This window comes from Gossypium raimondii, chromosome 1 (assembly GCF_025698545.1).
Source record: "Gossypium raimondii isolate GPD5lz chromosome 1, ASM2569854v1, whole genome shotgun sequence".
Lineage (NCBI taxonomy): Eukaryota > Viridiplantae > Streptophyta > Magnoliopsida > Malvales > Malvaceae > Gossypium > Gossypium raimondii.
In genome coordinates this window covers 51,205,441-51,232,951 of record NC_068565.1, presented here as the reverse complement: position 1 = coordinate 51,232,951, position 27,511 = coordinate 51,205,441, and the positions used below count along the sequence as shown (strand labels likewise).

The following is a 27,511-nucleotide window of genomic DNA, read 5'->3' as shown; positions in this document are numbered from 1 at the left end:
AAGGAAAAAAGTGAACCAACTACAAGTATAGAATGTTAGAAGCAACATCTTTAAAGCAAAATGCACAATCAACCTCATGAAAGTGAAATTCACCACTATATTTTCTAATTAGGGATGGCTTGTCCTTTTGAATTATCTCCTCCATAAGGTGTTTATTGAAGTAGTAAAGTAAAAGAGATCATAATTAGGGATGGTAGTGGTTGCCATAATATCAGTATTAATGCATTGGATTTCATCAAATCTTCATAATTAAATGTGTTTGAATGAGAATAGTATTAAGATAGGTGACTCACCCAGAAATTCTTATATTGCATGTGTTTGGAACAACTTATTAATTGAGTGTTTACTTTTAATAGAATAACTTGGATTTGAATTATTGTTGTATTGACAAAATTTAAGAATGGTAATGAATAAAATGGATTTGGAAATTTAAGGATGTGTGTGTGAATTTCTATATTGTGATTTCAAAAAATTTCAAATTTAAGTATTTTCATTAGATATTTATTATCTAAAACCGGTTTAATTTTCGGATATTCATTATTGAATCCATTTTATTTTGCATATAATAAATATAAATTCCGATATTCAAATTCATTATCCGTTCTATTCTTTAATTTTTTTATTTTAATTTGTATAAAAAATTATTTTTTAATATTTTCTATATATGTTTTACGGGTCCATATTCGGGGTTTATAGTTGTACTTCTCAACAATGTGTCTCCAAGGGTCGAACATGTGTTAGCACTTGGGAGTTCAATGTGCCTTACCATTGCACGCAATTCTTGTTGGTAAATCTAATATATTTGAATATATTACGAATACTTTATTTAATTGAGATTTGAATAGTGGTAAGGTAGTATCTGGAAAGTCGTCTAGTAATTGGTAAGAACACAAGGGTGGCATGTTTGGGTAACCATTGTAATTGGTGGGTCAGCACCCCAATTACACTTTTCAATTCTTAGGGGGTTGAGAATTGGAGTAATTACGAAGGTAATTACATCCAAATCCAATTTTTAATAACTATTTTCATACAAGTTATAAACATTATATTATAAACATTAACATGTATGAGTGTTTAGGATGGTTATGGCAAAAAAACTTATTATATTATAAATCTTTAAAAATATTATAAAAATAATTTGTGCATTTTGTAAAGTTATAACAAAATTTATATTATTTAAATCCCAAAAATTTCTAAAGTTATGGCAAAAAAGTTTATTATAAAAACAATAATTTACATGTTATAAAAGTGTTATAATATACTTATTTATAAAAAATAACTCTTTAAAGTTATGACAAAATTATATTATTTATCAAAAGTGATATGAAAGTTTGGACAATTTATAAAAAATTTTAGAGGTTATATATTATAAATTTTATATTATTTTCCTTAATTTACGTATTATAAAAAAAGATGTAATCTAGCCTAAGTCTTTCTCCAAATTAGTTTATATGAGGTTTTATAATTAAAGCTATATATTATTTGGTGTGAACCCAAATATTATAAGTTTCTTGTGCTATTTCGTGGGGTATGATACCATTTGAGAGAATGATGTCCAACACAAGATTGGATCGTACTAGCATGTTGCACATTTCATAACTTCAACCATAGGTGGAATCAATATGATCCATACTTCGTAGAGTACATGAACGAAAGAGATCTTGATAGTCTGAATGATGCAGATTCAGATTCAGATGATGATCTACTCAGTCAATAACCAACAGATAATGATAAGAAACATATGTTAAATACTAAAGAGGGAATAACCCAACAAATATACACTAGAACAATTAAATTAAATTGCATATGATGTTTATTTTTCTTGTTATTTTTATTAGTAATCGTATTATCAACTATTTTTTAGACTAACATGATACATCGATGATTTATAGAGATTATTTTATCAAATTAATATTTTTTAAAATTATAAATATTGCAACTGCGTAATTACAATTAGTACTACTAAACATGACAAAGGGAATTGCGATGTAATTACAGTGTTAGCCAAACACATTCAGAAATTACAATTCTTTATAATTACAAGATAGTGCAATTACTACCCTAATAATTATATTTTCATTCAATTATTTTATGCGGTCCAATTAGACGCTATCTAAATTTAATTAATATGAACAATAAAGGAATTTAGAATTTAAAACATGAATTTGGATATTAGAGAAAAGGGATTTCTTGTGTTCATATTGAAAACCATTTCTAAATAGAGCTTTCTTTTGACTAATTCAAGTAATTTTCCTTCTCACTTTTCCTATCTTCTAAACCAAACCCATTTCTCAATTAGGCATAACAGATGAACACACCCACACCAAACTTTAATATTCTTATACATCTTAATTGCATCAAACATCATTAAATTATACACTAAATTCTAATTTGATCTCTAATTTTAAAATATTCCCAATTGAGTCCTGAAATTAATTAAAGTGACAAATATGAACAGAGTTTAAATGAATTTGAGTTTACCATTTACAAATATAAACACTTTGAATAAATTTTAAAACTCATATTTTGAATCAGATCAAGCCTAAGAAATATGTATAATTTTAATACCATATATAGATCTGATTTAAACCCAATTTAACACGGCACATGACCACTTCTAATATAAAACAAACAACTTTTTTCCCTAAGGGTATGTAAATTCAACCAAGTCAATGATCCATCTGCCCTGCCTGGGCCAAGCTTAACCCCTTCCATGCTTACTTGCAATGCCATCAGCCGTTAGTTGGGTAAGGTGTTGACTGATCAAAGTAGCTGAGGTGAGCGCTTATTACAAACAGCAGTAAGTTCATAGCATCACCCATATGAAACACTATTTGAGCTATCCTAATGCATACTACGAAGTATTCCTTTAGTCAACTTTCCTTAATATTTTTTTCTATTATTTTTTTTAAAAAAAATTAGGTTATTGACATTATCACACTTATACATAATTCAAGTTTAAGTACACGTATCAAAGTGGACTTAATTATCAAATTCAGGGTAAAAAATTATACTAACCCTACTATTGGGGATCGACCTGTAAAAACAACGAAGTAGAAAAGATAGAGAAGATCGAACACAAATTTTATGTGAAAAGCTCCTTTGAAGAGGATAAAAACCACGGGCAAAAGAAGCTTCGACTTTTCACTAAATGAGTAAACAAATAAGAGTAAATTGTGGAGAAAATAAACCTAAATATACTAAACGTATAAACCCAAACCCCGAAAATAAAACCCTAACTCTCATAGAGTTCTCTAAAAAAAGGTACAAAATTATCTCAATAGTTATCACCAAAACTCATCTGCAACTATATCTTGTTGCCCCCAAAAGAAAAGCACACCCCACACCTACCTTTAAAAGAAATTTCTAAAATGGATGGATAGATCATGATATTTTTTCAATTTTGTCATTTCAATCAAAACTTCAATTGTTTTACATAATTTTTATATAATATTTTCACCCACTTTTATGGGTGTACTATAATCTAGTCTAAATAAATTTCTTAATATAAATCAATGTTTCATGTGTAATAAGAGCTAATTAAAATACAAATCAAAGTATAAGGTTTACAATTTGGATTCAACAAAAGTATAAGGGCTTATTTAACAAAAATAAGTTCAAGGGCTCTTTTAGTAGTTTAGCCAACTATATGTTTATATTGTTATAATAGTCACATAGCATATACAAATAATATTGAGAGATTAATTTCATTCATGCAGTTGTAATTAAGAGGAAGACAACTAAAATAATGAAAAAAAAGTGAAACAACCACCATCTTTAATCAAATGCAAATTGAGTCTCAATAAAGTAAAACTTAACCACCATTGTACCAATTGGGGATGGTTTGCAAATTTGAATTATCTATGGAAGTTGAAAAACGAATCTCATGTGTTGGTCTGATGGTTAGGGTGTTTATCGTTTCAGGTGTGGCCTAGATTCAAATCGCGTTGCTGTTAGGGCTTTGTCCTCTTCTTATAATTCACCAAAAAAAAAAAAGAATTGGTAAATAGAGATTTAATGGATAGTGCAATTTTGAATATTTAATTTTTTTTTTGTAAATTTAGATGTCGTGGGTTTAAATAATATTGGTAAAAGACTTTTTTTTAGTCCTCTTAATATTGAGTAAATTAGTTCTTTTCAAAAAATAAAAGTAATTTAATCTTTGTCAATTTTGAAAATAAGAAATTAAGGAAAATTAATAACGGCATTAATGTTTTCCATCAATTGTACACAATTTTAATTGATATAATAACAAATTTAGTCCGCAACATTTGTGTAAATCTGTGAATGTTGAGGCTAAATTTGTTGAATTTTTAGAATCAAAACCATATTGACAAAATATATAAAAATCGATGGCTAAATTTTTATTATACCAAACAAAATTACGTACAATTGACAAAAGACATTAATATAGTACTTAATTGTCCTTAATAGCTCACTTTTTAAATTGACATGGATTAAATTGCTCTGATTTTTTTGAAAATACTAATTTGCTCAATATTGAAATCGAAAGAGACTAGAGAAGTCTTTTTACCAATAATAATTGAATTAGATATTCTAATTATTAACTACATCTAGACCTGATCATGGGTCGGGCCGAGGGTTTGGGCAAAAATATATGCCTGAAAAATGGGCTTGGACAAAAAAATAAGACCCGCTTAAAAAACGGGCCGAGCCTCGGGTAAGGCATTTTTGGCCCGGGCTCGGCCCGGCCTAAATTCACTAAAGGACAAAAAAATCTGCTCTTTTTTTTTGTTTTTGAATGTTATTTTTTTGTTATTTTCTCTCTATTTTGCTACCATTTTGCTATTATGTTGCTACTATTTTATTGTTATTGTTTGGATATTGTATAAAATTTATTTTAATGTTAATTTTATTACCATTTTAAAGGCATTTGTTAATTTTGTTATTATTTTAGAGGCATTTGCTTGTTAAGTTGCATTTATCTTGGTGTTATTTAATTCTACATATTTTTTAAAATTTATTTTCAATTTGTTGGGAAATATTTATTTTGATGTTTTTAGCATTTTTGATGTGTTATATATATTTAAAAATAATATAAAAAATTAATACGGGCGGGTCGGGTCGAGCCCAAATTTTAACATTATTATCCGGGCTTGGGCAAAATTTTAGGCTCATTTTTAAGTTGGGCCTAGTAAATAGGCCTAAATTTTTAGTTGAGCCCGAACTCGGTCCAACCCATGAACACCTCTAACTGCATCATATTAAATACTAAAAAATTAGCACAATTATAAATTCAATCTATTAGACGCTTTTATCGCAGATGGCAGGCCATTATTTGTGGGCTTAAATTTGCTAGAGATAGTAATTTGGATAAATTTACTATTCGATGACTCTTACTTTGTAATTTCTAAATTTAATAACTCTTCCAATTTGGACTATCCTTTAGACATTTATGACCTTATACCTTTAAAGAAATCATAATTTAAATTCAAAATTATTAAATACCACATTTAAAAAATTATTTTATGAACCAAATAAATAAAGGTACAATATCAAATTTAACCCTCAATATTTATATTTTTCCTATTAGGTCTTTATTCTTAATTGAAAAAAAAATGTGGGACATTGTTCACATCAATAGGAAAGCCAACGAATTTGTGGACAAACTGGCTAAAAATGATGCGCTCAGTGTGACAAGCTTGAGTTGATGTCGCCTATTATTTTGAGCATCGATTTGCAATTGAAGGGAGTGCTTGGGAGCTCCCTTGTTATGTTTTGCGTTTTTTTGACCTGAGTACTTACAGGATGATTTTATGTTTTGCCTTGAATTGTTTTTGTTTTTTTCTCTAGAGTCGTCTTGTCAGTTTATTCTGTGTTACGCTTCATGTTGTTGTAATCGTACTTTAATCGATATAAGATCTTTTCCTTTAAAACAAAAGTTTTTAATCTTTTTCTTCAAAACTAAATTTGACTCTCGATTTTTTAAAAAGGATTAAATCACTTTTTTTTTTAAAATGGCAATTCTACGATGTTGACATGACAATCCACGTGTACTTCATACTGACATAATATTATTTATTTTGTATACCACGTTAACACGAGTAACTTAAAGCGGAGGACTAAACTAAGTTAAAAATTTGAATGGAATATATTTAAAATTGAAAGATTTGAAGGAATAGAAATGAATGAATTACAACATCATTGTTATGAATAGTGGTGTTTTCGTGAAGAAAAGAAAAAGGCGTAAAAGCTAGTAAATTAGGAGAATGTAGCTCAACCGATCTCTTTATTCTTTCCTCACTAATTAAATGATCTCAATGCCTTTACACGACACGCTTTACTTGCTGTTTGTTGAGACTTTTAATTAATACACTTATATTAGTTGTTTCGCTTCTGGTTTTGGGTTGCTTTGTTTCTGTTAGTTTTCTTCTAAACAAACCCTAATTTATGTTAAAACATATCGAATTACACGAGAAAGCCTTTTCAATAGTTTAATGCCATATTCATAATTTCAGGATGAAATTATTGATGTGGCATTCAACTATTGAAAGATGGACACAGATGATGTGGCGTCACTGTTTCATACAATCCCTTTTCCTTAAACAAAAACAATTTTATATGATTATCGTTGAACTTTACGTTCTAATCACATAAATAATGCATATCAAGTTTTGAGTAAATTAAAATGCTCAACAATTTTTTAGTACACTGTCATTAGAGTCTTTAACTCCAATGATACGTGTCTTATAGGGTACAGTAAAATATTAGAAAAAATAAATATATAAAAGGAACGATCGCAGTAGCAGTTTTTAACTTTACTTGTGGAAAGTATACCAAATATTAACCCTTTACTTAATATAAAAACTTTCACTATTAAATAAAGATGCGAATTGTTCGAAACTCTATATGTGTAATAAATATAATTATATTGATAAATTTAACTGTCAATTATTAAGATATCTTTCGTGGAAATGTACATGCATATATATACTATTATTAAATGCTTGAATAAGTTGATTTCACCTATTAATCGGGTCCAAATTTAAATGTAAAATTACTAAAACTCTTTTAATTTTACAAAATTTTGATGGAGGTGTGAGTGTGTGTGTGTATATATATATATATATATATATATATATATATATATATATATAATTGTTTGAAAGATGAAGACTTGGTAAATGGTGAAGGATATTGAGCAACTTTTCTTTCACCTACTACATACATTACGCCAGGGGTTAGATGTTAAAAAGTAACCAAATGAAGCTCCCACTTTTCAACAATACTTCCCAACAAATGGAGCTCCAAAAACACCCCAAAAAATCTAATTCTACACTAGCTGAGCTTCTAATGCGTGTAGATGATGCCCATAGTGATGTTTCCGGCAACAATACTCCGGCCGATAACCGAGTCGTCGATGTCGGTTTCGGTTCTACTTCACTACCATTGTCCAACCCTTTCGTTCTTTCTTTCACTAACTTGAGTTACAGTGTTAAAGTTCGAAAGAAATGGGGGAAGAAGGTTGAAAACAGTAAGGTCTTGTTGAATAATATCTCGGGGGAAGCTCGCGAAGGTGAAATAATGGCGGTTCTTGGTGCAAGTGGCTCGGGTAAATCCACATTGATTGATGCACTTGCGAACCGGATTTCGAAAGAGAGTTTAAAGGGTTCTATAACTTTGAATGGTGAGACATTGGAATCGAAGCTTTTAAGGGTGATTTCAGCTTATGTTATGCAAGATGATCTTCTTTTTCCGATGCTTACCGTCGAGGAAACACTTATGTTCTCGGCGGAGTTCCGGTTACCTCGATCACTTTCGAAGAAGAAGAAGAAAGCTAGAGTCCAGGCATTGATCGATCAACTCGGGTTAAGAAAAGCGGCCCAAACGGTGATTGGTGATGAAGGGCATAGAGGGGTCTCCGGCGGTGAACGACGACGGGTTTCGATCGGGACGGACATAATCCATGACCCCATTGTCTTGTTTCTCGATGAACCAACTTCGGGTTTGGATTCAACGAGTGCTTTCATGGTGGTTAAGGTATTACAACGAATAGCTCAAAGTGGTAGCATTGTGATAATGTCGATTCATCAACCGAGTTATCGAATAATGAACTTACTGGATCGTTTGATTTTCCTTTCACGTGGAAACACAGTTTACAATGGTTCACCATCGAGTTTACCTCGTTTCTTCGCTGAGTTCGGTCATCCGATTCCTGAAAACGAGAACAAGACTGAGTTCGCTCTTGATTTGATTCGAGAACTCGAAGAAAACAGCCCTGGTGGAACGAAAGCTTTAGTTGAATTCAACAAACAATGGCAAGCTAGAAGAAAACCCAGAACTATAATCACGAGAAAACCAAATTTTTCTCTCAAAGAAGCCATTATTGCAAGCATTTCAAGAGGAAAATTAGTTTCTGGTGCAACGAATGAATCCAGTTTACCAGATTTTGCAAACCCATTTTGGATTGAAATCATAGTGATTGCCAAAAGATCGATTACAAATTCAAAGAGAATGCCTGAATTGTTTGCAATTCGATTAGGTGCTGTTCTTATAACTGGGTTTATATTAGCCACCATGTTTTGGCAACTCGATGATTCACCAAAAGGGATTCAAGAACGATTAGGGTTCTTCGCTTTCGCCATGTCGACTACATTCTACACTTGTGCTGAAGCAATCCCAGTTTTTCTTCAAGAAAAATACATTTTCATGAGAGAAACAGCTTACAATGCTTACCGTCGATCATCATACGTTTTAGCTCAATCCTTAATTTCAATCCCATCTCTAATAATCCTCTCAATCACTTTCGCCGGAACAACTTTCTTCTCCGTTGGACTCGCCGGTGGTTCCGCCGGATTTTTCTTTTTTTTCTTAACAATCCTCACTTCATTCTGGGCAGGTAGTTCATTCGTCACCTTCCTTTCCGGTATAGTCCCTCACGTGATGTTGGGTTTCACCATCGTCGTCGCCATTTTAGCTTATTTCCTCCTTTTCAGTGGCTTCTTCATATCAAAGAATCGAATCCCTTTATACTGGCTATGGTTCCATTACATCTCGTTGGTGAAATACCCATACGAAGGTGTTTTGAGGAATGAATTTGATGACCCAAACAAGTGTTTCGTACGGGGAGTTCAAATGTTCGACGGTTCGCCGCTGGGGACGGCGTCGGAGGCGATGAAGTTAAAGTTGTTGGAAAGCATGAGTGGCGTTTTGGGTGTGAATATTAGTGGCTCGACTTGCGTGACCACGGGTAAAGATTTGTTGGTGCAACAGGGGATTAGTGATATAAGTAAATGGGATTGTTTGTGGATTATTGTTGGGTGGGGATTTTTTTTTAGGGTTTTGTTTTATTTCACCTTGTTATTGGGGAGTAAGAACAAGAGAAGGTAAATAATATATTGGTGAAGAAGAAGAAGAAGAAGATGATGATGATGACGATGATTATTGTAGTAATTAAAAGATGTACCTAAAAGAATTATAGTAATTATAAAAGGAATTTTTATTAATAGGTAAATTGCATTCAAGGTCACTAAATTATTAGTAATTTTATGTTTTAGTCACTCAACATTAAAAAGTTACAAAATGGTCATTGAACTATTCGAAAGTTTTTATTTAAGTCTCCAATTTGTTAGAATCGTTGTTATATGGCCTTCTCTGTTCGCATCGTCTGCACCAAACAAAAGCTCTCCTTCCTTTCTTTTCTACAATTCAGTTTTTTTTTTCACGAAATATATTTGAACATCATGAATTTGTGAACCAAAATCCAAATAGTTTTTTTCTCTGGTTTCCGAAATTGATCGTTGGATCAATTAGGATCTAAGGTATGTTCTTTTAATATTTGTCAATGGGTAATAATCCACAGTACTAATCATTGATAGAGCTCAGACTCTACCAAGTGCGAGTCATGCATGTCCCATTGGTAGGTGGTCAATGTGTCATATACTGTGGATCGTACTCTTGCTTCGTAAACATTACCTCAAGCTTGATCTCTTGCTAAAGTTAAAGAAACAAAATTCCGATTCAATTAAGAATAATACCGACTCATTAAAAAAATTGTTGACTTGAGATGAACGATACCTTAAAAACTTTCTCAAGAAAGTACACCTTCCTTTATCACATCTGAAAATGTATCAAACCCAAATATTGAGAAAGAAATCTACATAATATTTTTATGTTTCGATTCTCTATTACTTAATTAAAATTCAAGCAATCCTATATCTAATCACACTACTAACAAAATTATTTAAACATAATACGTATCACAATTATTTCAAAATTTTTGAGAAAATAAAAACAAAAAAAAAGAGTTAAAATTAGATTTTCTGAGTGTTTTTGTGAGTCTGTCTCTTAAGGAGGCTAATTTTCTTATTTTTATGATACAGTTCTTGGATGTGATGTCTTAAGTATGCTCCCATGCATGCCAACACGTATGGTATTCTAAGATGAACATGTGTTTCCTAAATGTGGGTTAGCTTGCATAGTGATGCGAACCCACCACATGCGAACTCATATAAGCAAACTATGTAGGCGGTCACTACTGAAATAAAGAGGATCAGGTTAGTTCCAATCGGGTAAACGGGTAGCGGGTCGATAATGGCCAACATCATAACAAGATTTATAATTTTATTTCAATAAATCTATCCAATAATTCAGATAAATTATAAAAAAAATATATTAAATCACATAAAAAAATGCCAAGGCCTAATTTCGGTAAGCTTCGGCCCAAGCAATTAAGCTTAAGCCCAAATCTACATTCAATAGTATCTTTAATTCTCACCCTTCGATTAAACTAAACACATCCTAACCGTAAATGTGCTCGGTTTATTTATATGTATAAATAAATATTATAAAAGTCTCTTTCTTTTGATTGTTTTTCGTTTAATCGAATTATCGAAGGAGGTTTCTTGACCTGGCAGGTATGAAAGATCAATTTTATCTCCCTGCTTTTGATTTAGGGTTCTTTAGCGATTTTAATTGCCCTTACTCTCTTGATTTAATTGGTAATCGCCTCTAAATTTCACTAATTTCACCCAATTCAATCAATTGGGGTATGGAATATTTAGAACAATTGAATTTTAGGGTTTCGAGTTTTTTTTTTCATACAGGTTAATCTTTGTGATCCATTCAATGCTATAATTGGTTTGGGTTTGTCAAATTATGGTTGAACGATGCCCAAATTTGTTCTTTTTATGGTTTTCTTTTTTTCTTTCTAATTAATTTTTATTTTCACAAGTGCAGTTTCAAAATGCGTCGCTATGATGATCGTTATTGTCATACTCGTCTCTATGTTGGCCATATCTCCTCAAGAACCCGAACACGTGATCTAGAACGTCTCTTTAGCCGATACGGGAGGTAGTTACGAATTCCTCGGTTTCAATGCTGTGAAAGTTGTTAAAATCTTACCAAATTTTAGAGAAAATAATTAACTACTGTATGTATGAATCATAGTTTGATGTCACAGTTCACAATAACCATATACATGCATTATTTACGCCCATTTAGTTTATCCATAATATGGATTTTGGTTTTTTGGCAACGTATGAATTGCGTCTCTCTCTGTTCTTGATGTTCGTTTGACTTAGGAAATCGGCAATGTGAATTAGTGGTAAAAGTATCATAGAGGGCCATTGTACTGGGAGCCGGATTGCATTTTTCCCCCTCTAATTAAAAAATTGGCAAATTAGTCTTTGTACATTAGATCAAAGGGCAAACTAGTCCTATTAAAAATTTCATCCATTTTTGCTGATAAAAACTGGTCTTTGTACATTAGCATGGGGTACATGTGGCATGCCACGAGTCATTATTTTATCAACCACTTTAGATTTTTAACATTACAAATGGATGAAATTTTAACAAAAAAGATCAATTCGCTTTTTAATCTAATGTATAGGTACTAATTTGCCGTTTTTTATGTAGAGGGAGAAAAATGCCATCCAACTCCTAGTATAGGGGCTTCAATGGTACTTTTACTATGAATTAGCAGTATTAGGGTTCGGTGAGAGGAATGGCCTTCACCAAGCTTTACGTTATGCTTGGATTTGCACCAGATTTTAATGATCTTATCTGTGTGGGAACCACCTGCCCATAGGTGTTGTAGTGTATTTTAACTTGGATGAATCTTGTTGAAGGTTTCTGGGATTTTGCCAAACCTGGAGGCCTATGGTGAGAGGGGTCGACCTTGGTGGAATTGGTGGGAATTCTTGCCCCGTTTATAGGGACCCTTTGGCGATTCTTTCTGTAGTATTATTCCGTGTTTTAGTGGAAATCGCAACAATCTCAAACTGGTGTTTAGTTCGTCTATGAGGGGTGAAGTATCATACACTTGTAGTACTTAACTACTGATGGCCTTTCTGTTTCTGGCAACCGTTTCCGCAGAATACTTGATGTGGATATGAAGCGTGACTATGCCTTTGTTGTAAGTGATGCTCTTTTCCTTTTTACCCATGTTCTTGTTTTTTTTAGCTCACTTTCTGTAAGCAGGACTTTAGCGATCCCCGAGATGCTGATGATGCAAGGTATAGCTTGGATGGTCGGGACTTTGATGGAAGCCGCATTGTTGTTGAGTTTGCAAGGGGGGTGAGTTTTATTAACTTATTCTTTTAACATGCTTGAATCAAACTTTCCTGCTAGATGCCTGAAATTTTCTTATCTTTTGTTTTGGCTAGGTGCCACGAGGTTCTCGGGAATATCTAGGAAGAGGCCCCCCTCCTGGATCTGGTCGCTGCTTTAATTGTGGTGTTGATGGCCATTGGGCCAGAGATTGTACTGCTGAGGACTGGAAGAACAAATGTTATCGTTGTGGAGAAAGAGGTCACATAGAACGAAACTGCAGGAACAGTCCCCGAAAACTGAGGTAACCCTTTTCTGCTATGACTTCACCTTGTCAATCTTGATATTGTGTCCCCTTTTTTATTCTGAGGTAACCTTTCATGCTTATGTTCTAGTAGTTCTCGTTCACCTATTAGATCTCGCTCACCTCGCCGTGGCAGAAGCCGGGGTCGAAGTTACAGCCGAGGCCTGAGCTACTCGTAAGTAAACTTTTAGTGCAAAATTTTTTTAACTTCAATTAGTTGTAGTTTTTCTGACAAAATAAAAAGGAATGGAAGCATCATCTATCATGGATAGTTAGAAAATGGATTGACTACTAAAGAAGTGCACCTTTATTTTTTCGTTTCTTTAAAATGGTTTTAAGAATCGTCTTTATGCACTGATAGTTTGTTGTTCTAACGCATTCACATTTTTATGCCAGTCGTTCAAGATCTCCGGTTAGGAGAGAACATAGTTTCAGATTAGAGTGCCCTGAGGCTGAGAACAGCCCATCCCTCTCCAAGGGGAGGAATCACAGCCCTTCTCCCCGAAATGGGAAATTGTCTGCTCTGCAAGATGAAGCCGATTATGATGACCATAGTCCCAAGGAAGTGAACCGGAGCCCTGCCAGTCCCGATAGAGATGAGAGCCCTGACAGAAGCCAGTACCGAAGCTCTTCTGATGGCAATGGTCGCAGCCTAAGTCCCAGTGTGAGAGACAACAATAGTCCTGTTGATGTCGAATATGATGACCCACTTACACCGAGAGGAAGCGCATCACCTTAAATGTCCCTTCCCCCTTGCCCCCTACAAATTTCATTTCCAGATAGATTGTCATGTTACATAAAACCATAGGATGTTATACTTTTTAAGCTCTTAGGGATAAGATTGGCTGACAAAATAAATTTCTGAAATTTCGTTGGTTGGTTTTCGTTTCTTGCTTCATTTCCATTTCATGTATGTTTACTTTTTGGTTATTCTAACTTTAAAAAATTACAAAATATTACTGGACTATCAATAACTTATTTGAAAGTTTTTAACTTACTGAGTTGAGAGATTATTTTTTAAAGAAAAGCTTCGTTAAGGAGTTCTAAGCGACAATTTAACGATCAGTATAATAGATCAATATTTACCACTAAATAGAACATATTTTAGATCTAAATCGGTTTAATAGTTGGTAAAAGATTTTGATTTATAAATTTGTAGCATTTAAAATTATTTTTGCAACTTTCAGAGTTATTTCTTGAAAAATGAATTGTAGAAAAAAACTCGCGACAGAAAAAATTATAGGACTTAAATGAAAACTTATGCATACTTCAATGATCATTTTGAAATTTAATGATAGTTTGGTGATGTTGACTATAGTTTACCCTATCTTACATACTTCAAAATACAAAATTTCAATCCTTCAAGTCTTTGAATCAACAAAAATGTCCCATATCACTGCGCTGCCGAGTTTCGAAATCGTATGTTCAGCTCACAAGGTTGGGCGGAAAGGAAAGAAGACAGCACCCAAAACCAAGCCGAGCAAAGACACCATGGGCTTTAGTTCAGGGAGGAAGGAGATATGGCGGTGTGTGGAAAACTGCGGCGCATGCTGTAAGCTGGCCAAAGGCCCTGCTTTCGCCACGCCTGAAGAAATTTTCAGTGACCCGTCTGATATCGAGGTTGTCCTTGTTTTGTACAGAAAATGCGCACCATCTGTTTGAAAAAATGATTGACAGAAGAAACCCGGTAGTTACACCAATATAGAAACAATAGCATCCTGGTTTCAATGCCCTTCATTGAAACACTAATTTTAAGAGTTAAATCATATAGGTTGATCTATCATCTCAAACTAACGTAAAGGATTTTTTGTTTTAGCTATACAGAAGCTTAATAGGTCCCGATGGATGGTGCATCCACTATGAGAAAAACACACGCACTTGCTCCATTTACCCTGGTGAGTCTTCTCTATCATTTTCTTTTTCTTTTTTACAGTTCCATGAATTTCACATTAATGACCTGAAAAAAAAACAGCCCGAGCCTTTAACTTAAAAGATGATTATTTTATACACTATGTTGCTTAAATCAAACCTTACCCGCGGGTTGAACCGAAAATTGATTCGGAAAATTTCATTAAATCAGTTGATTTGGAGATTGATACAGACTAATTGAATCGTATTTAACTTTTAATGATTTATTTAATCAAAAGAGAAAAATTGATCAGACAAGTTCATCATTGATTCAGTTCGGAAAATCTTAATACCAACTATTGTTAAGAAAACATAAGCAATATTAAGTTGTCAAATGGGTTTAAATTATATTAGAAAAATAAAAATTAATAAAGAAAAAAACACGATAGCTTCTTGTGATGTTTTTCAAGCCAAATATCAATCTATTTCTTGATGGCCTTTTCGGTCCCCTTCCATGGAGGCTATTCTTCATACTTATAAGTTGCGATTCCTCGAAGTGATGTGTTAAGAGTAATTAGATATCATGTATAACAAGTTATCCCCATTAGACTCAGCATGTATCTTTAGAGTTATCCTTACTGAGATCCCTCGAGCTAGCGAGGCAAGTTAGCAGGGTGAAGAGCTAAAAGAGAGCTGGTTGACATCTCTTCATTGATTGGGTCGCATCCTACATTTGGGGTTTGTAAAGTATCATGGAACAATACTTAATAATAGTCCAAATTTAAATAACCAAAATTCGAAATGAATCTAACCCAAATTAACTTCCAATCCGAAATAAACTCAATGACCCTGCTCCATTATCAATCTCATATTTTAAAAATACCTAATGCTAAGGGTGGGTTGAATTTCAGATCGTCCATATTTCTGCCGAGTGGAACCTGATATATTCAAGAAGCTATATGGAATTGAGAATAGAAAGTTCAACAAGGAAGCTTGCAGGTCCGACCTCTCATTCATGCATTAGAACAAATGGAAGCCTTGTTTCTTTGTTTTAGTTGTTAAAAAAGACATGGATGCATGCTTGTTGTGTTGCTTTTGCAGTTGCTGTCGGGACACCATCAAGGCAATTTATGGACCCAATTCCAAGGAATTGAATAACTTCAACACCTCTATTAATGATTCTTCCTCTGCTCTTTCCACCGGCGTTTAGCATTGCTGCTCTTTCCACCGGCGTTTAGCATTGCTGCTGATGACTTGAATTTATACTATTTATACAGTATTTGAATTTAAATTTGCAAATTTATTCTATAAATTCCCCTTTAAATCCAAATATCTCTTTGTTAAATTTCAATTAAATAAATTATATCTAAAATATCTAAATAAAAAATTAAAGTTAAATATATATTTTGAATATTTCCGTTAATTATAAAAATAAAATAAAATTGAATAATGAAACTTTAGTTTAAATTATCAAAATAAAAGATATTACACCTAATGAAAATCGAAAGGTTATAATAATTAATATACCTAGACTTAAATATTATATTAAATTTTCTATAAAAATAAATTGATTTTTACAAACGTCATGGTACGACAAATAGTTCATATAAGAAATAGATAGTGACTATATTTGAAACATATCACATCCATGAACGAACCCCTCACAAAAGTCTTATCAGATGCAATTGATCAGTTACTGTCAGTCGAGTCATTTTAAGTTTGTTACTTATCAAGTTAAACGCAATCCTTTCAGATTCAAATTATTTTAGATTTAGACCAATACTTTTATTAAAAAAACAAAATCCGATCTTTTAAAAAGTTAAGTCACTCAAAAAAATTTAAATTTAATATTATAAGTTAAAATTAAACGAATCATTTATAAATATACACAGATTTTAAAACCCAAACAGTACAAAATTAACCAATTATTATAATATATATATATATATATATATATATATATATAAGCTTAGCTTAAATTCACCACTTGAGCCTACCCAGCACAACTTTCAGTGTTCTACATCTTCAATTTTTCCATTGGCGGCCGGTGTGTCACACTGTAAAAAGGAAATATTCCTGTAAATCTTTTTTATCGAATGTAACCGTCCCTTCTAGATTTTGCCACCTACCAATCGATGTCGTCATTGCTGATCATCACACTTAAAAGTGTTTTTCCGTCCCACCCTATAAAGCCAGACTGTTCTTTTTGCATGTGGACACAATTGTGAACCAAATTAAAAGCTTAAACCAACAAAAAAAAAAAATTGAAGCTTGCACACTCCAACAATGGCTACCGAGTAAGAATCTTGAATTATCTTCTCAATTTTCAAGCTTTCTATCAACTTCAGGTCCTGGGTTTCTCTAAAAATCATTCCTTTTTTTGTTTCATTGTTTTTTAATTTCAGAACAGTAGAGTCTTTGCCTCCTACATTGGAAGCTAATGCTGAGCAACCTCCATTGTTTGATGGAACTACCAGGTTTCACTCTTTATGTTCTGGGTTTTACAATTCATATATGTATTTGCATGTGTTTATTGTCAATGTTGACCACTTTTTTGGTCATCTTAAAGGTTGTATACTTCTTATACTTGCCCTTTTGCACAACGTGTGTGGATCACCAGGAATTATAAGGTTGTTTATTAATTCATTGATTTTGTTTTTGATTTTGATTTTTTAAAGCCTTACTGCTATGAAATTGTTGTTTACTTTAAATAATCGGCTTGAGTTCTTGTTTGGGTTGTAGGGATTGCAAGATGAGATTAAACTTGTTCCTTTGAACCTTCAAAATAGACCTGCTTGGTACAAGGAAAAAGTTTACCCTGTAAACAAGGTCAGACATTTAAAAAGTTGGAATGTTGTTTTGATTTTGGTAGAGATATTTAATAATGGTTAAGAATTTTGTCAATAAAATATTAATGTATTGAGAATAAAAAATGGTGCTTTAAGGACCATGTTTAACCTAAGCTCTTTTGTCAACTAGCTTCATGCTTGGACTTAATAATAAGGATTAAATCACTTTTTGTGGCCTGAACTTGGCAACTATTTTGACGGTGGGTCTTGAACTTTTTTTTATCAAGTTAGGTTTGAATTTTGTAATTGTTGGGCTTGAACTTTTTTTGTGCAAGTTAGTTCTTGAGATTTTTTTGAAAACTCTAAAATTTAAGCTCCAATGTGGGAACAATTGTGTAATTTAGGCCCCAATATGGGAATGACTGCCAAGTCCAGGGATTAACTTGAATAAAAAGAAAAGTTCAAGTCCCAATGTGAGAACAATTGCCTAGTTCAGGCTCTAGCGTGAGAACAATTGCCAAGTTCAGGCCCCAAATAGTGATTTAACCCATTATAAAATATAGCTTGAATTTCCTCTCACTCCTTTTGTCCTTTTGGAGTGTTGATGAAACTTTGAGATCACCATGTTTGAGCTTTATGAACCCTTTCTTTTGGTCATTATTTACTATGCTAATTGATTTGATTTTCAGGTGCCATCCTTGGAACATAATGGCAAAATCATTGGGGAGAGTCTTGATCTGATTAAATATGTTGATAGCAACTTTGAAGGACCTTCTCTTGTACCAAATGTAAGATTGATGGAGTCATCTTACCACACTTCGATGACGGTTTCCCGTTCCATCTATATTAACCGAAGTGATCTTTTTCAAAATGTTGTAGGATCCTGACAAGAAAAGGACCTTAGAGGAGTTGTTGTCATATGCTGACAAATTTATGGAAATGCTTTTTGCTTCATTTAAAGGAGACCCAGAAAAAGAAGCTGGTTAGTGTTGTCGATATCTTCTCGTATTTTGTATATAGTTCAATATGGACTAAACTAAAACTTTGGACTTGCATTAGGTGCTGCTTTCAATTACTTGGAGGATGCTCTTAAAAAGTATGATGATGGTCCATTTCTCCTAGGCCGGGACTTTAGTCTGGTAAGTCGATGATGCTAAATTGCTTCCCTGCTGCTATTTTATGTGGTCGTTGTTTCTTAATCGAGTTTCAATGTGTCTATAAACATGTAAAAGGTTAAATTAATGATAATCTTGTATGTATGACATCAGGGTCGAAGCCAGAAATTCTTTTAGGGGAGGGTTGAGTTGAAGTTATAGATTATTATGAGAGTTAAAATGTAATTTCATCATTGTATTGGCTTATATCTTTCTGGTTTTCAAAAGAAGTAAATTGAAATTTTAACATTTTGGGGGCCAGACTATAATTTTACTATATTTATTAAAGATTTTATTAATTTGAGGGTATAAAGCTGCAATTTTTCAGTTTAGGGGGGCTAAGGTCCCTGCCTACCCCCTCCATTCGCCCCTATATGATATGGATGTACTCAAATTTTTCGAAGTTTTTTCATATATTTGGAGGATCATTCCTTAATACCGTGTCTAAATACGAGTCTAGGCATAGGACATAGGTACTTTAGGGAAAAATGAAGAGTTCGAGTAACAAATTGTAATCGATAATAGCTATGGCTATATTATTATGTATCATTTTTCTGTTAAGATATATGAATGAAAATTTGTTGTTTTCAGGCGGACATTGCCTACATTCCTTTTGTTGAAAGATTCCAGATCTTCTTATCGGAGGTTTTTAAGTATGACACCATTGCCGGCAGGCCTAAACTCGCTGCATGGATTGAGGTATCATCTGAAAGCTATACATGCATATACATATACTTGTATACACGCAAGGGTAGAGTTGTCAGTGAGACATTGGTGCTTACAAGCTACTCGAGTTTGAGTAAAAAAAAATCGAACTTAATTCAGTAATTATCGAGCTAAGCTTGAGCTCGAGCAACTCAAGCTATTGAGTAAGTCGAATTTGAGTTTAGTAATATTTGACTTGAAGGGTCACAAGCCTTATCAAGCTTTTCATATTTTCATATTATTAAATTACATTATTGTCCTTCATATATATTGTTAACTCTAAACTTAATTATCGAGCCTAGCTCTAGCTCGAGCTTAAAACCAGATGTTTGATCGAGCTCAAATCAAGTATTGAGCTCTGATTTTCGAGTCGAACTCAAGCTCAAACTTGACAATATTCGGACTCAGCTCAGCTTGATTACACCCCTAGCTTTGTCAATGTTTGTTAAAATGCTGTTTCTAATCGAAATTTGTTCGAACTAGCCTCAGCTTTTACTCATTTTCTTTCCTCGCATCTTCTAATCATAGCTGCATAAATTGCACATCACAGTCCTATCTTGAAAACATTCATATCAAGAGCTTTAGTAGTAATCCGATATATACCCTTCCACAATGTTTGTTTCTTCATTTTCGTTCTTGAATAATAGTTAATATTCCAATAAATTTAATGATGCAGGAGTTGAACAAGATCGACGCCTATAAACAGACGAAGACAGTTGATCCAAAACAGCTAGTGGAATACTATAAGCAGCGTTTCATGGTACCTAAGTTATCAACACCCTTAAGATTATAACTATTTTCATCAATTGTTAGTGCAAAAAATTGCTTACTACTGTATTTGCTATCTCATTGCAGGCTCAGAAGTGATGGAACTGCTGACATCTTAAGATATATACATAATATATATATATATATATATATGTATGTATGAAAATAAGCTTGGTGTTTGTTGATGAGTGTTTCTTGTTTGTTTTTCTTCAGTGATATACTCTATGATAGTATGTACTTGTGCCAGTTTGAAGGATCTCTAGCATGTAATAGCATTTGGAATTTTACATGAATAAATTTGAAGCAACTGAGATTTTGCATTTCAAATGAGTTACTTATTTAATTATTTTTTTAAGTAAACCTGTTTGCTCGCTCAAAAAGTGGGAGAGAGTTTGAGTAAATATATAGGTCCGAAAAATAGACTTGGGTAAAAAATAAGACCTATTTAGAAAATGGACCGGACCTCGGGTAATGTTTTTTTAGCCTGGCCTAGTCTGGATACATGCTTAAAGAAAAATTGTCTAAGTATCGATATCTTTGGCAAGGTTAGGTTGAGTTGGTCTGAGCTCGGGTCTAGTATCTACAATTTGGACCAGGTTTAGGTAAATTTTTAAACTTATTTTTGAGCCAATATGAATTTGAGCCTAAAATTTTATTAGGACCTAACTCAACTTATCAACACATTTACCTTTAAGATTTAAGAGGTTATATTTACTTTTAAAAGGTTATATTTGAATTTTAATATTTTTAACTGGAGATAATTTATCTTGTCCAGATTTATTATAATTTAATTTTGATTTCAATGCCCTTCATTGAAACACTAATTTTAAGAGCTAAATTATATAGGTTAATCTATCATCTCACTATTTGTTAAGAAAAAATAAGCAATATTAAGTTGTCAAATGGGTTTAAATTATATTAGAAAAATAAAAACTAATAAATAAAAAACACATCACAGCTTCTTGTGATGTTTTTTAAGTCTAATATCAGTGTACTTGATGGTTTTTTCGGGTCTCCCTCCATAGAGGCTATCCTCCATCCTTATAAGGTACGGTTCCTTGATGTGACTTGCTAAGAATAACTAGATGTCATGCATAATGACACATTATCCCTCTTAAGCTCAACAAGTATCTTTAGAGTTATCCTTACTGAGATTCTCACGAACTAGTAGAGTGACGAGATAACAGAGAGCTGGATGACATCCCTTTCCCTTCCTTGATTGGGTCGGATCCCAGATTTCAAGTTTGTGAAGTATCATAGAACAATACTTGATAATAACTCAAATTTAAATAACCAAAATTCGAAACAATTAAAACTTCGAAAATCTTTTCAAAAAAATAAATAAAATTTGAAATGAATCGAACCTAAATTACCTTCCAATCCAAAGTAAACTCAATCCTTGACCCTGCTCCATTATCAGTCTCATATTTTGAAAAATACCTAATGCTAAGGGTGGGTTGAATTTCAGATCATCCATATTTTTGCCGAGTGGAAGCTATTACACATCAATAAATGCCAACTCGAAACCCAGATAGAATCCAGGCCGCCTGCCCATGACTCGAATATGTCCTACTAGATGATTGAGTGCGAGGTGAGCCGCGAGAGGAGAGCAAGGGGAGTTCGCGGATGAGCTCACAAGGCAAGTTCACATATTGAGCTTGCACAAACCAAAAGAAGGCCACAATCTCAGTTCGCACGCGTCCAAGGAGCTCGCAGAAAGGGGACCGCGTGTTTCACAGGCAACCTAGAGTGAAACACGTGTCCAACAGACTTGGAGCCCGCACGGAATGTTAGTACCAAGAGCATAAAGGACCGCATGCTCCGCAGACAACAAAGAATGAAACACATGTCCAGCAGGTCTGAGATCCGCACGGAATGTTAATACCAGGAACGGCAGAGTTAAGACAAAACTGTGGGGTCATATGGTGAGCTGTAAATATAAATACTCAAATGCTCCAGTCAATAAGACACGAGAAAAAGATTACTCAACAATTGGTGCGGTGAGCATGGGCAGACTTCCAATTATCAGATTTCAAAGAGTTTGTTGGAAGCATTCGGGTATAAAGAGACCCCGAGCTACGATAGACCACAAGTTATATGCTTGGATCAAGAGGAAACCTAGATGACTCCAATAATTCACACCAATTGTTTAAATCTGGTGATCGAAAGTTTATCCACGCTCACCGCACTAATTTTTGTCTTGACTCCGCTGTTCCTGGTATTAACATTTTGTGTGGATCTTAGACCTGCTGGACATGTGTTTCATTCTGGGTGGCCTACAGAGCACGTAGTCCTTTCTGATATTGGTACTGACATTCCATGCGAGCCTCAGGTCTATTGGACACATGTTTCACTCTAGGTTACCTGTGGAACACGCAATCCCTTTCTGCGAGCTCTTTGGACTTGTGCGAACTGATATTGTGACCTTCCCCTAGTTCGTGCGAGCTCAACATGCGAACTTGCCTTGCGAGCTGGGTCCGCGAACTCCCCTTGCTCTCTTCTTACGGCTCGCCTCACACTCAATCATCTAGTAAAACCTATCCGAGTCAAGGACAAGCGACCCAAAGTTTATCTAGGTTTCTAGTTGACACTTACTGATGTGTAACAAAACCTAATATATTCAAGAAGCTATATGGAATTGAGAATAGAAAGTTCAAGAAGGAAACTTGCAGGTCCGACCTCTCATTCATGCATCAGAACAAATGGAAGCCTTGTTTCTTTGTTTTAGTTGTTAAAAGACACGGATGCATGCTTGTTGTGTTGCTTTTGCAGTTGCTGTCGGGACACCAAGGCAATTTATGGACCCAATTCCAAGGAATTGAATAACTTCAACACCTCTATTAATGATTCCTCCTCTGCTCTTTCCCCCGGCGTTTAGCATTGTCGTTGATGACTTGAATATATACGATTTATACAGTATTTGAAATTAAATTTGCAAATTTATTCTATAAATTCCCCTTTAAATCCAAATATTTCTTTGTCAAATTTCAATTAAATAAATTATATCTAAAAATATCTAAATAAAAAAATTTAAAGTTAAATATATACTTAGAATATTTCCGTTAATTATAAAAATAAAATAAATTTAAATAATGACCTTTTAGTTTAAATTATCAAAATAAAAGATATAACAGCTAATGAATATCGAAAGGTTAATATCCGTTTCCACTCTGAATATATAATAATTAATATACCTAGACTTAAATATTATATGAATTTTTCTATAAAAAGTAAATCGAACACACTATATATTACAAACGTCATGATTTGACAAATAATTCAAATCAAAGATAGATAGTGACCATATTGAAAACATATCATATCACAACCATGAACAACCCCCTTACAAAAAAGTCTTATCAGATCCAATCGATTAGTTACCATCAGTCGAATCATTTCCAATTCGTCACTTGATAATTCAAACGCAATCACTTCATATTCAAATCAATTTAAATTTGGACCAATTCTGGTTCAAGTTGATCGGATTCAAATTCTTGAGTTTCTATGGATATAGCAAAAAGTGTCGAGTTTGAGTTCATGATATCGGGTTTCAAGTTCGAGTCAAATCTGACAATTCTTGAAAAGAAAGGCCCTTGAAGTTCAATCATCAGATCAAAAAATCGTCCTTCAAATCATCACTTGGGGTATCTATATTTGTTGCTAATGGTTCCCAAAACAGCAAAACCTAGAAAGTACTGTTTTATCATACACAATGCCATCATTTGTATAAAATGCTCAAGCTTTTTATTCCCTTTATTTGCTAGTCAACAACAAAAAGCAACCATGTAGATCTTAACAAATAGATGTGCCAACAGGACCACAAAGCTCAACTATACATCATATCTGAAGCCACCTTAGAACACACAGCTGTAGAATATATATATATATATATATATATATATTTCTCCACAGAGCAAAATTTTAGGCAAGGTAAGCTTACTGTACAGGAGGTAACCGAGTTGTTTAATCATATTCAATTACCAAGCTCTAGTTCATCCTCGAGGTCATCCCCTTCTTCAAACAGTTTTAAGAACCGAGCCTGATCTTGTTGCCTCTTCCTCTTTTGCCAGTATTTATAAGCCATCATCAGTCCAAATATTGTTACAGTTGAAGCCACTAGAACAATCAGTACAATTATAGCAACACGCAATTTATTCCCCTTATTATCATTATTCGTATCTGTATTGAAAGTACCTAACACATAGCAAATAAAGCATTGTCAACATATATATCTAAATGACCTTATAATATGCATTTGAAATTGAATATGGGAAAGCTAGAGAAGAAAAAGAGATCATATGAATATATGATGAATAAGTTGTATTCTCAGCCAGGCAATTCCATAGTCCAGCGGACATGGCCAACCTTAGCCCTTAAAGTATAACCCTTTTTTTTTACTAGTAGCCAATATAGATATAGCGCTAAAAGTATCATGGAAGCCCATGTATTAGGAGTCGAACTGCATTTTACCCCCTCAACTTAAAAAATGGCAACTTAGTCCCTATACGTTAAATCAAAAAACAAGTTGATCCTTCCGTTAAAATTTTCATTCATTTCTACAGTTAAAAGTTGATCCCCTAGCATGAGGTACACATGACATGCCACATGTCACTATCTAGTTATTCTATTAACCATGCCAGTTTTTATCAGTACAATGGATGATATTTTTAACAGAAAAGACAAATTTGCTCTTAAATTTAAGATACAATGACTAATTTGCCCATTTTTTAGTAGAGGGGGGCAAAATACAATCGGACTCCTGGTACAAAGACCTCCATAGTGCTTTTACCTAGATATAGCTCATTTGGCTCTTTTTATTGCATCAAAGGAACTTTGAATTTTCTAGTTAAATGGGGCCAAAGAAGCCAATCTTATTTCAGCAATATTTTAACTTTTTATTGTAGAACAACTAACCAGAAATTCCAACGTAAGAACATTGACACAAAATGGAACAATCTTTTCGGTTGATTTCCTTTCTATGCCAACTCTCAAACCTTGTCGAAGTTAACTGACAAGCACCTAACTATTGAGGACAAGAGAAGAGCTGGTATACAAAATGGAATAACTAACATCCATAAAAAGGAACTGAATCAAGCAATGCCTTAAACAAGCCCGTTGGCCATTAATATGGCATAACAGCTCCTAAGAATAAAGTATGGGACAAAAGGGGGAAAAAAACTTTACCAGCTGGAAGAGATGTGCATTCTTCACAGTTGAATGTGACATTAAGTTCCTTTTCTTTAAACAATATATATTTCCCATTAGCTTTGAAGTCTGAAGCACAGAACTCCCACTCATCAAATACATCATCTGATTTAAATGTGTCCTTCTCGTAGAATCCACACCGCTTGCATTTCTTGCTTTTGAGTTCTGTAAGAGGCTGAAAACACAAAGAAGACACTTTTATCCCATGCTCTTCGTAAAAAGGAACTGCCATACATGCAAATTCGATAGAGCAGCAGCAACTCATGAAGGGCTTAGTTAAAGTAAAATGCAATAGCACCCTTATCCAGAACATCAAGTTAACCAAGGGACCAAATTTGTGCAAATCTCAAATAGGCAGCCTAGTCGAGTACTTCATTTGTCTCTTGAATCTCAATGTAACGGTAAAAGTCCCATGGAGGCCCTTGTACTAAGAGCAAGATTGCATTTTGTCCCTTCTACTCCAAAAATGAACAAATTAGTCCCTATACGTTAGATCAAAAAGCAAATTAGTTCTTCTGTTAAAAATTCCATCCATTTCTATTGTTAAAAACTGATCCCCATACGTCAGAATGAGGTACACATTACAACGTATAAATGTTTGGTTCTTCTATCAATCAAGCCAGTTTCTAACAATAAAAATGGATGAAATTTTTAATAAAAAAAATTTCTTTGTTGTTTGATCTAACACACAAGAACTAATTTGCCCATTTTTTGAGAAAATGGGGCAAAATACAATCTAACTCCTAGTACAAGGACATCCATGGTACTTTCACCCAATGTAACAGTAACACATAGAGAGCTAAAATTTAACCAATTCACTAAAGAACCTTTGGTTCAGCAAACATAATGTAAGGATTTACATTAGGTCAGCATCCATACAGGAGAAAACTCAAAATATAACAACTTTCACTAAGTTTCCATTAGTAAATGAAAAGGGTATTATGTCATATGGTGCTCAGACTCTTCATTTTATCTTTTTTTATTCTAAGACAAATAGAAATGCGTACCAGAATATTACCTTTCAAATATTCCCAAAATACATTAAAAAATTTTAAAAATTAAAGATACCCCTAACAAATAGATACCCATATCCAACACCTACATGTCCAAGTAACATAAATTATATCACTATAAAATAGAGAAAACCTAAACCAATAAAACATGAAACAAAAACCAAACAAATCCCTGAAAAAAGCACAAAACAGAACTCCAAAAAAAACACTTCTTTTCCAGCTACTGGATTCCATATTTCATAAAGCTAGCCCTAATTTAGGTTCTTAATAATAACAGGATCAGAAAAAAAAAGCTCTGAAATATTGATCACTGGTTTTTATTCTATCAATTGATTTTACAGTACTTGACAGTATTAGAAAAATGAAAATCAGAGAGAATACTGTAAAAACCTGCCAAGATTCTTCACCCTTGAAAGTATAGACAGTATCTGCTTTGGTGACATCTGGCAAAACCGTCATGTTCTCTCCTTTGCAGACGAAATAAACCGTCGGTTCTGTTATCCACTCGTGCGTGTTGTATATTTCAATTGAATCCAATCTAACTACTGCCGATGAAATCAATCCTTCAAAATAAAAATAAAAAGAATATTGCATCTTAATTTCAAATTTCCAGCTAAAAAACACGAATCTAACCTATTTTATGAAAAAATCAAAGAGATACGTCAACATCAAATCCACTACATAACCTCCGTTTGTTTGTTTCTCGGGGGGGGGACTTAACTATTACCTGAAAAGCAGCTGAAGAAGATCCACCAAACAAGACAACGGAAGAAAATCCTCGAATTCATCGACATAGCGAGCCCAAAAAACATAGAAATCTTCAATCAAAGGATAAAAGAAAAATTCAAAATCAAAGAAATTAGGAAAAGTGCGCAGTACGCACCTTTCCTTCCTATAAATTTCTCCTTTTTTATTTAAATCTTTTGGTAAACGAAAGGAATAAAACAAATTTATGAGAGAAATGGCGGTTTTTGAAAGCTTGTTTTTCCTTTGTTTTTGTTTGCGTGGGAAAGAGGGTGAGTAAAAGGCATTGTTGTTGCTGACCGGTTCGCACTGCGGGTAATTGGACGTTGCTAGCGTCTTTTGTAAGCGGGTTGCGCATTGTTAACCCTTGGCTTTTAAAATCTTGCCACGTGTTGGATAAATCAATATTTGATTACGTGTCGAGATCTGAAAGTGTCTTGGATTTGGGCTTTCAATGGAGAGAGAGGGGTT

At 33.6% G+C, this 27,511-nt stretch overlaps 5 protein-coding genes across 9 annotated transcripts; 4 read left to right on the top strand and 1 right to left on the bottom strand.

Annotated features, from left to right (window-relative positions):
• Window positions 1–7,166: 7,166 nt before the first annotated feature.
• Window positions 7,167–9,467, top strand: LOC105786458 (ABC transporter G family member 20). Its single transcript, XM_012612909.2, has one exon. The coding sequence runs from the start codon at window positions 7,207–7,209 to the stop codon at window positions 9,349–9,351; it is 2,145 nt and encodes a 714-aa protein (XP_012468363.1). The 5' UTR covers window positions 7,167–7,206; the 3' UTR covers window positions 9,352–9,467.
• A 1,306-nt stretch (window positions 9,468–10,773) lies between these two features.
• Window positions 10,774–13,698, top strand: LOC105786456 (serine/arginine-rich splicing factor RS2Z33). 4 transcript variants are annotated; one of them, XM_052620626.1, is made up of 7 exons: window positions 10,774–10,877; window positions 11,200–11,313; window positions 12,337–12,376; window positions 12,442–12,537; window positions 12,627–12,814; window positions 12,927–12,989; window positions 13,211–13,698. In XM_052620626.1, the coding sequence occupies exons 2-7, from the start codon at window positions 11,207–11,209 to the stop codon at window positions 13,551–13,553; spliced, it is 837 nt and encodes a 278-aa protein (XP_052476586.1). In that variant the 5' UTR covers window positions 10,774–10,877; window positions 11,200–11,206; the 3' UTR covers window positions 13,554–13,698. The 4 variants fall into 4 exon arrangements, with proteins under 4 accessions (XP_052476586.1, XP_012468361.1, XP_012468360.1 ...); XM_012612907.2 differs by having other exon boundaries at window positions 12,909–12,989; XM_012612906.2 differs by having other exon boundaries at window positions 12,906–12,989.
• A 411-nt stretch (window positions 13,699–14,109) lies between these two features.
• On the top strand, window positions 14,110–15,992 carry LOC105786455 (uncharacterized). 2 transcript variants are annotated; one of them, XM_012612902.2, is made up of 4 exons: window positions 14,110–14,434; window positions 14,631–14,709; window positions 15,574–15,661; window positions 15,764–15,992. In XM_012612902.2, the coding sequence occupies exons 1-4, from the start codon at window positions 14,120–14,122 to the stop codon at window positions 15,870–15,872; spliced, it is 591 nt and encodes a 196-aa protein (XP_012468356.1). In that variant the 5' UTR covers window positions 14,110–14,119; the 3' UTR covers window positions 15,873–15,992. The 2 variants fall into 2 exon arrangements, with proteins under 2 accessions (XP_012468356.1, XP_052484279.1); XM_052628319.1 differs by having other exon boundaries at window positions 14,365–14,501.
• A 700-nt stretch (window positions 15,993–16,692) lies between these two features.
• LOC105786454 (glutathione S-transferase L3) lies at window positions 16,693–20,405 on the top strand. Its single transcript, XM_012612901.2, has 10 exons — window positions 16,693–16,959; window positions 17,068–17,139; window positions 17,232–17,292; window positions 17,405–17,491; window positions 18,141–18,239; window positions 18,331–18,433; window positions 18,511–18,590; window positions 19,197–19,304; window positions 19,987–20,070; window positions 20,166–20,405. The coding sequence occupies exons 1-10, from the start codon at window positions 16,949–16,951 to the stop codon at window positions 20,175–20,177; spliced, it is 717 nt and encodes a 238-aa protein (XP_012468355.1). The 5' UTR covers window positions 16,693–16,948; the 3' UTR covers window positions 20,178–20,405.
• Window positions 20,406–23,799: 3,394 nt separating this feature from the next.
• Window positions 23,800–27,364, bottom strand: LOC105786453 (uncharacterized). Its single transcript, XM_012612899.2, has 4 exons — window positions 27,024–27,364; window positions 26,687–26,859; window positions 25,263–25,458; window positions 23,800–24,272 (listed from the first exon to the last, which is right to left on the bottom strand). Exons 1-4 carry the CDS (start codon window positions 27,106–27,108, stop codon window positions 24,052–24,054), a joined length of 675 nt encoding a protein of 224 aa, XP_012468353.1. The 5' UTR covers window positions 27,109–27,364; the 3' UTR covers window positions 23,800–24,051.
• Window positions 27,365–27,511: the final 147 nt, after the last annotated feature.

Bases quoted from the DNA above. Each gene is read 5' to 3' on its own strand.
- LOC105786458 (XM_012612909.2), top strand. From the start codon at position 7,207: ATGTTAAAAAGTAACCAAATGAAGCTCCCACTTTTCAACAATACTTCC.
- LOC105786456 (XM_012612906.2), top strand. From the start codon at position 11,207: ATGCGTCGCTATGATGATCGTTATTGTCATACTCGTCTCTATGTTGGC. The intron at 11,314-12,336 runs GTAGTTACGAAT...CCGTTTCCGCAG, and splicing joins CTCTTTAGCCGATACGGGAG to AATACTTGATGTGGATATGA. The intron at 12,377-12,441 runs GTAAGTGATGCT...TTCTGTAAGCAG, and splicing joins AGCGTGACTATGCCTTTGTT to GACTTTAGCGATCCCCGAGA.
- LOC105786455 (XM_012612902.2), top strand. From the start codon at position 14,120: ATGTTGACTATAGTTTACCCTATCTTACATACTTCAAAATACAAAATT. The intron at 14,710-15,573 runs GTGAGTCTTCTC...GTTGAATTTCAG, and splicing joins CACTTGCTCCATTTACCCTG to ATCGTCCATATTTCTGCCGA. The intron at 15,662-15,763 runs GTCCGACCTCTC...TTGCTTTTGCAG, and splicing joins TTCAACAAGGAAGCTTGCAG to TTGCTGTCGGGACACCATCA.
- LOC105786454 (XM_012612901.2), top strand. The intron at 17,140-17,231 runs GTTTCACTCTTT...GTCATCTTAAAG, and splicing joins TTGTTTGATGGAACTACCAG to GTTGTATACTTCTTATACTT. The intron at 18,434-18,510 runs GTTAGTGTTGTC...GACTTGCATTAG, and splicing joins AGACCCAGAAAAAGAAGCTG to GTGCTGCTTTCAATTACTTG.
- LOC105786453 (XM_012612899.2), bottom strand. From the start codon at position 27,108: ATGTTTTTTGGGCTCGCTATGTCGATGAATTCGAGGATTTTCTTCCGT. The intron at 26,860-27,023 runs GTAATAGTTAAG...TTTATTTTGAAG, and splicing joins CTTCTTCAGCTGCTTTTCAG to GATTGATTTCATCGGCAGTA. The intron at 24,273-25,262 runs GTAAAGTTTTTT...GCTATGTGTTAG, and splicing joins ATGCACATCTCTTCCAGCTG to GTACTTTCAATACAGATACG.